General features: G+C 36.4%; 1 protein-coding gene across 4 annotated transcripts in view; it reads right to left on the bottom strand.

Annotated features, from left to right (window-relative positions):
• Positions 1 to 11555, bottom strand: part of Fign (fidgetin, microtubule severing factor) — a 153924-nt gene extending 142369 nt beyond the window's left edge. For 3 of the 4 annotated variants that reach the window (XR_002820826.1, XR_002820827.1, XM_023713714.1), the window contains exons 1-2: positions 11222 to 11555; positions 10275 to 10444 (exon numbers count right to left, since the gene is read on the bottom strand). Coding sequence is in view for 1 of the 4 variants with exons in the window: in XM_023713714.1 (XP_023569482.1) it covers positions 10275 to 10299 (25 nt within the window). In the remaining 3 variants the exon portion in view is untranslated. The remainder of the gene's footprint in view (positions 1 to 10274; positions 10445 to 11221) is intronic. The other variant, XM_023713716.1, reaches the window with a different exon arrangement.
• Between the last annotated feature and the right edge of the window lie 110 nt (positions 11556 to 11665).

Here is an 11665-nt window from a genome sequence, read left to right as displayed (position 1 = left end):
TTTTTTTTGTGGAACCAGGGATTGAACTCAAGCCCTTGTGCTTGCCAGAGAAGCACTTATTCCACTGAGCCATCTCCCCGGCCCCTATATATTTAAATTAAGTGAGAAAAAGAAGAGTAGTTATTTTTATTTGGATAATCACAAATACCATCATTCAGATTTTGATATAGAAGCCAGGAGTGGTAGGACAAGCCTGTAATCCAGGTATTTTATGAGGCTGAGAGAAGAGGATCAAATGTTTGAAAGCTACCTGGCAAAGTTAGTGAGACCCTGTCTCAAATAAACACAGACATAAAAGTTTTTAAAAGGGCCAAGGACGTAGTCCAGTGTAAAGACTCTGGGTTTAATTCCCAATACAACAATAAGAGAAAAATATCTGATATGGAACCTTCCATCTTTAAAGAAAGATAATAACTGGTTTAGACTATCGTGCTGCCCACTGCTTAATGAGCAGTAGTCAAAAGTTTCTATTGTGTACTCAGTTTTTACATCTAAGTATATTAGGATTTAATTTACCTAATGGACAGTATCATTTTTAGCAAGAGGCATGAAACAGTCCTTACCTTTAGATATGCCTCAACGACTTTCCCTAATTTCTTTTCCTTGTAGCTATTTCCCTCATTCCTACAAGTTGTCTTTCATCAAGGACAGTTTGTCCATGACAACAAATGAGGCTTTACTTTCCTCCCCTACAAACCCTAATATCATCTTAATTAATTCAAACTACCTCCTCATCATCTAAATATCATATACTGGTGGCTCAAGGGAAATTTGATTTTCCAGATGATCAAGTAATAACCAGCCTTGCAGATAAGTACAAAAGGAAGAAGCTAGCTGTCAAAACAGTGCCCAGGTACGAGGTAAGCTCAGAGAGCAGCAACAGAGGTTTGGCTGCACAGTCAGGATCTTATTGAGTATATAAGGAGCAAAATGGGGACCTTCCCCACTACACAAAGGCTACCTGTGGAGCTAGCTGTTAGAAAATACAGTCAAGGTAAATATTAGGTGTATGTAGGCATTATAATTATACATCTACAAGTCCCTCCAAATGATAGCTTACTGATAGGGGTATCCTGATAGGATGGATTTCAAGGAAATATCGTTACTATATAAAACTGTAGATATTTTTAACCTATCATTATAAACCAAGCTGTATGATAAGGTGAACACTTTTGGGGGCATCTTTTAAAAATACACACTAAAAATAGTTTTCCCACAGGCCTTTTTAATTTGAGGCTAAAATAAAAGAACAACAACCACAAAAAGCAAAATAAACTCATTAAGGGATTTACAAAGAACAAAGCATATTATAGAATTTCAATAGTAGAAAATATTTCTTAATACCGTAACCATTTTATGCTACTTATAGATATTTCATGCCCAAATTTTAAAAATCAGTGAAAGATTCCATGTAGAATTTCCCTAAAGAGACACCAGCTCAGACTAAACATATATTTCTAAACAAGATTCTACTATTTTACCACATGAGTAAATTCATACCAATAACTGGTTCACCAGTACTCTCAAAACATATTTTTCAAATTAGGCAACACTTATTTTATTCACATTACATTTAAAATCTTCCTGGAGAAAGAACAGACACTGCTCACATGTGCATATAAAATTCCAGAGCTAAGAATGTTTTTTTTTTTTTTTCCTCCCAGGTTTTCACACATGGACTCTGGCCATTCCAGTCCCAGTATCTACACTGGGGTCATACCAGTACCCCTTCCCCTGTGTTTCTTAATCTTCTGAGCAATGCAAATGAAAACCTCTCCTTAAAAGAAAACTTTGTGACTACACTACTGGCGCAGGACGGCACGGAAGGGCTGAGGGATCACACCCACATCTTTTGTAGGTTGGGCCTAAAATTGACTCCAGATTGGTGAGTCAAGAACAGCAAGACCGTTTTAATATCAATGTGCTTTTAAAAGTAAAAATAGCTATTATTCTTAACAAGTTACATATTGGGTATTAGCCTTTAAAAATGAGTCATAAAATATCTTTTTAAGTACTTAAAGCCATGAATATGTTCTACTCTTTTACCTCTGCTTGAATGTAATTTTTCATTTTCCAGGAAAGGATTCATTTTCTAACTAACCCCGTTAACCTAATTACTCATAAAAGAAATACCACAAGCGTCCATGACATCAATACCTTTACACAGAGAAATATATCTGCGCATATACACGAGAGCATATTCCATTTAGATAATCAAAACTAATTTTTACTTTAAAAATTCCCTTAGGTCCATGTAATTCCTAGTAGTGAGATTTATCCAAGGCATTTAAAGTTTGCAAACATTAACGGCTCTATAAATATACTCATTTCTTCACCCATGTACTTAAATTCAAAAGTATCAACTGTTAAGCGTAAAAGCATAATAGTGGTAGGCTTATTTAATAGCATGTGTTTGATCTTAAAATGGGAAGGATAATGAAAATGCCTTCGATATTAAGGGAACCTTTTTATCCTACTCAGAATAATTATCTTGTAAGATTAAAATCAGTGAATCATACCTAATGAAGATTTATAATTTAGTATCAGTGAAGTATATGATCTTAGAAAAAGTGTTTAGGCTAAACTTCAATTTGAAACGGAAAAAGAAAAGAAGTGAATACAGGGGAAACGAATCAGCTAGTTTTTGTCAACATACTACACAACGTTGTCACATATTTACCTATACTGGTCGTTTATTTTAAAAACCAAATACTTGATTGAAAATATACTAAAGGATAGGAGAAAGGTTTAGAACAGATCCTTGATTCAAAATATACCGTAGCTCCCTGGTGGTCTAGTGGCTAGAATTTGGCACTCTTAAAATATATCGCAGAACTTATAACTAGAACATAGAATATATAAAAATATGGATTGGGACTACCTATTAATACATTTCAAGCTTGCAGGGTTATTGAAGCAAAAATTTCTAAAGTGGTGGAGTGAATTTTAATGAATTGTGTCATTGTTAGGGGTTATTTTCTAGCCTCATAAACATTAAAATGCATATGAATTTGGAGAGCTATACCTTGTTATTACACAGGGCAATGATTTTTCCTTTTAGGTCTCAGACGTAGTATTTCTTACCATTAAATCATTCAAAATAAGTTCTTTTTTTTTTCTTCCTCAAAAATGCCTTTAAAGCTTCCTTCCCCACCCCACTCTTGGATTACATAAAAGAATAGTTACTGTTCCCTAGCTCTTTGATATTCCCCTTCCTGACAGACTCATCTGATGTAAGAAATAGCTTTTGAAAATAAATGGCACAGCTTCAAGTGCATGCAGCCCCACACTCGCTGGACATTCCATCAGAACACAGTTTTGATTTGGAAAAAAAAAAAAAAAAAAAGTGCTGCTTGACTTCCAAATTTAGTTGTAGCATCGCAAGATGAAGTTTGCTGCTGTGAGGAGGAGGGGCGCTTCGGGAGGCCACAGTGTGGGTGTTCTGTCCACTCAAGTGCGTGGACTGTGCAAACCCAAGGGGAAAGGAGCCACACGCGCTCATCGCGGATCAGAGAGAAGGACACATCGAGAAAGTGAGTTGCCAACTAGAAAATAAGACTCGGCAAAGTCAGCGTCGCTGCAGAAGTGAGTTACTTTTCCACTTTAACACAGCTGTCAGCCCACGTTTGTGTAGCTCCAGTGCCACTTTCTAATGTCAAAATATCAATAATGATACTATCATAACAGTAATTACCGCTGCGTTTGCCCCTCTTCCTTGTCACTCAATGAGGGGTACTTTTTTTTAAATGGTCAGGATTCTCTGTATATTTAGGCAATTTAAGATATTTGTACTTAAACTACTTTACCTGCGCCTCAACCTTAAACAGAGGTGAAGGTGGCACATGGCAGTAGAGAAGCTCCCAGATTTTTATTACAAATCTCCACTGAAATAATTCCACTCTGATTACTCTGAGCTTGGGGAATAAGTAAAGGTTTAAGGATCTACTTGTGTGCAAACATTCTAAAACTAAAAAAGTTCCTTTTAAGAATATTTCCATGAACATTCACTGAATATATCAGCAACGTACACACATACTGACACAGTCACAAAAGCATATATTTTGGGTTCCAGGTCATGGATGGAGCAGGAGCCAGCCGGTGGTCTGTGCTGGCCACTGATTCTCCTACCCCTCTGCCATTAGTACCTCCTCGGGCAGAGGCACATGGACTAACTGTGGACTCACCAGCCTCCACGCAGGAAACCCCGTCTGGGACTTCCCCACACCTACTCTAGACAAGAGGCTGTAGTTTTGATGCTGCTTTCAGTGCCCTGTGACCTGTGTGGACACAGAGGCTCCTCTCAGAGCGAATCTGCATTGGGCTAAACGGTTTGCTACTATCAGTAAGTTTTTTTAAAAAAGTGACCCATATTTCAATTTTGTACTCAACCCTGGAAATTAGGTAGCTGGTCCCAGCTGAAAATGACAGCATTTGTAGAGAGAAAGAGTAAATTACAACAAAGAATAGCAAAATGTTTACTGCAATATGTAGAAATCCATGACTTCATACTGTACTGCTTTTAAATTTTTATTGTGAATGTTACTGTTTGCATAAATAGGATAGTATAGTACTTCTTCATAAAAAATGCAGGAAAATAGAAGTTACTCATTCTCAGATGAAATTATATATATATTATATATATGATATATTATATATATATATAATATATGACATTTATTGGTCCATTATTTAAAAATCATTTAATTGGCATAAGACAGTAAAGTTACGGAAGAAAAGATTTGAGGATGGCTGAGTAGAAGAAAATGTACTTTCTGATCTCTGGTCAGCACTCTATCTTCAAGTGGAATGCAACGAACACACAAATTATCAGCAGAAATTGAAACTCATGGGGAAAAAACTGAGCAAAGCATTTTCAATATTATTATAAGGGGAAAAAACATTTTCTAGGCTTCTGCTGCAAAGAAATCTTTATAGACAACTATATTATTAGCAAATTATGCATTACTATCTTAATAAAAGCTATTCATCCTATGACAATAAGAACAAAATGCTAGCAAGAAGCAAACTTGCCAAGACTGTAAAAAATATTTTTCTAAAAAAGATTTCCCAGCACAAAAATAAAAATACCTAAGCCAAGTTGCAGGATAAAAAAAGTTTAACCTTGGGCCTTCGTATAATAAATCATACATTCTACTTGTAAGATGTATCAGTTTAAAACTGAGTGGAAGCTATGATACCCTAAATGCTTTGCAATAGGCTTCGTATCTAAAATATGAGCAAACATATCCATTTATACATATATTTAACATAAATACATCTAAATTGAAATTCTTCTTTGAATTTCTTGCCTCTGCTAATACGCTGAGACAGCCCACCATATGCAATGTTAAGCAAAGTGTCAATATTCAAATAACGAGAAAACAAGCAGATTTACTGCATAAAACATGTAAATATTATTAACAGAAAGCACCATGTGATAGCTCATGTTTTGATGGTTTTCAATCACTTATCTTTTCTGCCTCTCCATCTCAGCTAAAACTAGTCTGGGCAACAGGTACTACAAGGATGTTCTGTTCCCAGGCAGAGCTGAGGAACATGTGTGGCTGCCCTGAGCACACTTAGCTTAGCTACCCACCTTTCATTTGTTTCAGCCTCACCAATCTGAGTTATTTTGAACACATTTTTGCCCACCTCTATGTCTACGCTTTGCACCTCCTTTAGCAATCATCCAACAAATGTCATTGTTACTTGCATAACATCAGAAAATCAAGAGGATCAGCAATTAATAATTATATCAAAGCAGCTATGCTTCAATTTTGGCAGAAGTTAAATGGAAAAGTTTATAACAGAAATTCAGAATTAGGAAAAAGGAAGAAATTGACAAAAATCCAACCATGAAAGAAGTACTGCTAAACAAGCTGTGTGTCTTAAAAAAAAAAACAAAAAACTTGTCAGTATAATCCGTGTGGGGTGTGTGTGTGTGTGTGTGTGTGAGAGAGAGAGAGAGAGAGAGAGAGAGAGAGAGAGTGTTTTTGGATGTGCAGTCTTTTAAGTGATACCCACAAATGATTTCTAAGTGCTACTGACTAATAAAACATTATCTTTGATATATCTCAAAAGAAATACACACTTATATCAAGAGTTTTAAAATGAGAGAGAAAACTGCATCTATTTTCTGTACCACTTGTTTCTTCTAACTTGTCAATGACTAAAAGAAAAACATATATGCTTATTAATCAAATCTTACTGATTAGTAACACAGTATTTTCACTAACATCTATAGAACAATTGTTCCCAATCAAAAATTTACAAAGCAATTTAAATTCCTAGTAATTAAATTTATTAGCTCTATAACAATACTTCATAAAAGTAGTATATGAAATTTGTATTCGAGAGCATATTGATCAAAGGTAAAACAGCAAGCATTGCTATTAAATCAGGGTTCTAAGAACAAACCAGAAAGTTCAAAAACATAAAAGCCTGCAATTGTTTCAAATACACCTAATAATTCTGCTGATTTGGAGCCATTAAAACTGATTACTTAATTAGGCAATCATTCTAGGCATCCAAACACTCACACAGACAAAAACAGGGGAACATTTGCATAGACTGCCTTCACCTTGAGAGCAAAATCCTGAAAAATGTTCCAGATATTCAAACTTTCAGAATATGCATCTATGCACAGACAAAATAAAATACTAAATTCTAAAACGTGACAACCTGGAAGTCAGTTTAAAAAAATAAAAAGAATTTACTGGTAATGAAATTATTTCTCTTTTCAGGATCCTTAGCATTTTAAAAACTATTGTAGACAATAATAATATGGATTGTTTCTATGGATTCTTGGAATACTACTTACTTCCCCCAACATACTCATGTATTATCTGAAACTAATTAATGAATTTCTACTTTTTTCTATGTTCATCAAAAGTAGCTGCCTACAAAATCATTTTCAAAGCTTCTTACTAACATTAGTAAAAACAATCAAAAATGATAGGCCACTTACAGAGAGAAAAGTAACCCTGGAAATTAAGCTTAAATATAACTGTAGGGAAAAAAATCTGTTTTCACTCAGAAGATATCAGCTACAATTTTAAGAATCTCACCCACTTGGTAAAGTCTAAAGAAAAAAAATTCTGCCTAAAAAAATGTTTCTTAAAATCATTCCATCCATAAACTACCCTTCGAAGAAACAAACAAACAAAAAAAAAAAGCAAGTGAACTCACATGTCCTGCTTCCAAACAGAAGTCTTACTCTCTTCCAAGAAAACAACAATGAGATTTTTATCACTGTGTTATGATTCTTTCATATCAGACATGATTAATTAGCAAGTATTACACTTCTTAAAACTCCCACCACTCTTCCCTGCTTATTTAAATAGACCTACATGAAATAGCAAGTAGCCACCAGTAACATAAAGCAAGTACACAAAAACTGTATTTCAAAGAAAGAATACTTCTATCTTCGCCTCCAAAAATGAGGAAGGCTTATTTAAATGTTTTACAACATTTTTGGGAAGGAAAAAAACAACTACTTTATCATTTTCTTAACAATACCTTGTAAATTTTGAATAATGCATTTGATGTAATCAGTTTTCATGAATACATGACATGTTTAATCTGATACTTCTCTTTTTAAGCTGAAATTCCAAAGGTCTTGGGAATCCATGTAGTTTATACTAACAGCCATCCACATGCACCGTTAATAAACAATAGTGACGATGTGTAAAAGCATATTTGGGGAAATACTTTTTACATGAAAAAATGTTTCTCTCCTAAGTTAAAGCTAAATTTTTCACAAATAAAACAGAGGTAGGAAAAAGTAATAAGGAAATAAAAGGGGAAGAGGACAAGAGAACTCTATAATTTAAAACTGACTTCCTATTCAAAATAATTTTCCTTTTGAACAATCTATTTCTAAAATGTACAGATCAACCAAAAAGCCAATCTTAACTGAGTGTATTATAAATGTGTACTTCTATATCATCAATTTATAAAGCCTAGGATTTCCCCTTCAACCTTTCGAATGCGATGGCTAGAAAAGTTCACATATAGTACACTAATAAATAGATCTTGTTGGTTCCAGAAAATATTTTTTTGAAAAAAATCTATACTGGTCAAAAAATCTTTTCTTTTCTTTTCTTTTTTTTTTTTCCTGTTGTATTAAATTTAGGATCAAAAACATCAAAGCAGTTTCCACCTCAGACCTAACTTTTAGAGGATCAATGTGACAAGGCAGTCCCTGATAGATGTTTCTCTTGATAAACGACTTGTTCAAAAGAGACATTGTAGCTTTCATTTCCTGACCACAACACACTTTTAATTTGCAACAGCAGAGCTGCTGGGGTGTAAGCACTTGCCCACTTTCTAGCCTTTCAGATTTGCAGCTCTGGTTCCTTTAGGCCACACATTTGAGACAAACAAAATCTAAAAATAATCACAGAGTGATAGAATTAGAAAATAGGAGCCACTAATACCACTTTACAATTATACAGAAGTGTCTACACACACACACACACACACACACACACACACGCCCCAAATTCTAGCTTATGTCAACAAAACTCCTTATGAACATCATTTGCACATCCGGTATTTAAGCACACAGAGAAATAAATTATGTGACTATTAATAGTACACAGAGACTTGAGCGGAGCAATTTACACACTTAGCTGCTGTTAAACGTTATGAATTATATGAATGCCTTGGGAGAGTGCTTTTTACATATTACCGCAATTATTATTATTACTCCTACTCCGAAATCACATCTAAGTATCAATACGGTGAACAGTCAAACCATCCAATTTCTGCTCTCAGCACATTGTCCAAGCTCCGATTTAAAATTTATAAATGTAATATCCTCCTCATCACAGGCAGCAGCCCAATCTGCTCTGAATATATATTACAGCTTTAACATCACAGAGGGAAATCGCCCATCTGGCAGTCCCATTCGCTCCAACAGCTCCGGGGGAGAAAAAGCTGTGCTCTCTCCTCCTTAAAACATTTCTCAGGGCAAATTATGTGCATCTAAAATAAACAGTCTTCTTATTGATCGTTTCAAAGTCAACAAGTTCCAAATGCAAAATTCAATCAAATCCTTCCTATGGTGTAAGAGCGGTGTGTGCTTAGTTAGCTCTGCAGTCACCAGAGTCCAACCAGAAGTGTATGGCACGCAACGGGTCCTGAAGTCCCTTTCCTCGTATTCACATCTGTGTTATGAGGGTGCAGTGACCACGGCCACACTACAGGCGCCTGGCAGCCTTGCCCTCCTGTAATTTCTTTCTTCCCTATTCTCTCTTTCCTTCTCTGTTTTCAGGAGAAATTTCTTGGTTGTGAGGTAAATGTAATGACAAAAGCAGTTTAAAGTACACATATTCTTTGGTGATGCAAAATACTTGAACATCTTTTTGTTGTTGTTGTTGCTCCCTCTTAGTCCTAATTGAATATCACAGAGTGTACACACAGCTCGGCCACAAGAGCTATTGAAAACCCGCTCCCACTCCATTGAACTGACCTTTATTTTTCTTTCTTTTTTCTTTTTTCTTTTTCTTTTTTTTGTAAAGAATGGAAAGAGTGATTTCAAATAAAGTCAATTTCAGTGGCTGATTATTTAATTCTGTCACAGGTTAAAAGTAAAAAGCGCTGACAGGCAGAGAAGTGAATGGCAAGAGGAAAAAACTGCCACTGTGCTTTATAAAACATGAAGGACTTTGAACAATCAAAACACATATTTTATTTTTATTTAAAAGATATGACTTGAATCCCCCCAAAAAAGCAAAACCACACAGAACTGATTACTCCACAAAGTATAATTATCAAGAGAACAGATAGTCAAATTGCATTAATAGGTTGAGAAAAAAGAAAACAATTTTCATCCAGTCTTGTGTGTGTACATATATATATATATATATATACTTTCATTAGTTAGAAATCTTTCCCCACACTCCCGCCCTCACCCCTCTCCTCCCAGCCCTACCCCCCAAAAAATCCCCACACTGAGTTTAACTAATTTACATACCATTTGACTTCAGTCGTTATATAGTGCATTACTAGTAACATGCAACTTCAGGATTACAGCTAGAACTGGTAAAAGTGGGCTCAAGTAATACATTAATCAAAACTGCAATATATACACACAAGTGATAGCAAATACAAAAAGGCATGGTGATAGATTAAAATTTTTTAAATATATCTGTAAAGTACTAGCGTATCATCGCATCTGCTTCCTGAGCAGTCCTCAATGGTTTTGCCATGCTATTTCATTTGTCTTTTCTATTTAGATGCAAAGGAAGTAAATTCCAAAACTGACATACCATAAACACTGGTGCTACTGATCATTTCTTGCTGGCAGCACAAAAAGCTGAATTGGATTTCTCACAAGCAGGAATTCCAAAGGTTGCTTTTCATTAAAGCCACTTTTCCTCTCAGCTATCAAATGTCACTGCCTTGAAACGTGGGCCCTTTCGTCAGGTATTCATTTAACCTACATGCATATAATTAAGGGGGAAAGCAACATCAACAAAAAGGGGATCTCAGATCACAAGAGAAGAAAGAAAGGGAAAAAAGCACATGACCAGAAATGCAAGTCCATGTCAATTTCACTCACTCCCATTGAAACTAACAAGAGCTCCGGGGAGGACGGTAATAGGATCAGTGGATTGTATATACCATTAAATTATACATCTTTCTCTCCCGTTCCTTGCCAACAATACGCCCACCACGCTGTACCCCCTCCTGGATGATGTGCTTACATTTTTTCTGCCACCGATCTCCTGACATTTTCCCCGTCCTCCCCCCGCCACGAGATTGTAATTTAACCTCAACTTTTTGTGTGTGTGCAAGATTCTTATTTACACTTCTTATTTACTTAGAAGTTAGTTCCCGAAGAAAGTCTAGCCCCACCCTATGGCTCCGCTTTCTTAATTCTTTTTTTCTTATTTTTGAAGTGAAAAAGATAGTAATAAGTGTGCCCAACATAGCAAAAAACGAGATTCTTGCAATCGCTAAGTCTTAATCCCGTACTATTGTTACAATGATTAAGCAGCAAAAATATGCATTATAATGTTTCAGGGCTACTTTCTACAGAGAAATTAGACAGCAGGTTGGCGTACAGAATAGAACGAATGGAAATTAAATTTCATGTTTACGGCACAACTCGGAGATCTCTTTTTATTCCAGGTCTTGGATCTATTTATATTCTTGAAATATAAAACAAAAACAATTTTAAACAGATGGTAGAAAACTACGAAGCTCCTCTTACCTGAACGCGCGGAGCGAGAACCCGATAGGTTAGCGTAGCATCGATCCGATGTGTTTGCTGATGAATGGAAGCCGGGGTTAAGTGAAGGTGCCTATGATTTGAAATCATTCCAAGTTTTTGAAGGGAAGACGGACTGCAGCCTCTGCCATGTTGGAATTTCAAACCCAAAACAGCTGCTTGGAAGAAGCCAGCATGCCAGAGGCTGAGCGCAGGCGCAGAGCGCCGCCGAGCCAAATTCAAATCACTTTCACACTAAGAGCCAAAGATCAGTTTTCAAAGGAGAGAGGGAGAAAGAGACCGAGGCTGCCGTGCGGGAGAGGAGACGCGAGGCAGTGGCGAGAGGCGGGCGGCGGCGCAGACGGGCGGCGGGCGCCCGGGAGGGAGAGGCGAGGCGCGGAGCCCGCGGCGCTGCAGGGGGAGCGGGAGGCGGGAGGCGAGCGGGAG

Source organism: Octodon degus, unplaced genomic scaffold (genome assembly GCF_000260255.1).
Source record: "Octodon degus isolate 3935 unplaced genomic scaffold, OctDeg1.0 scaffold00032, whole genome shotgun sequence".
In the NCBI taxonomy this organism is placed as follows: domain Eukaryota; kingdom Metazoa; phylum Chordata; class Mammalia; order Rodentia; family Octodontidae; genus Octodon; species Octodon degus.
Note: the sequence above shows the minus strand (reverse complement) of the source record. Positions and strands in the feature narration are given on the sequence as shown.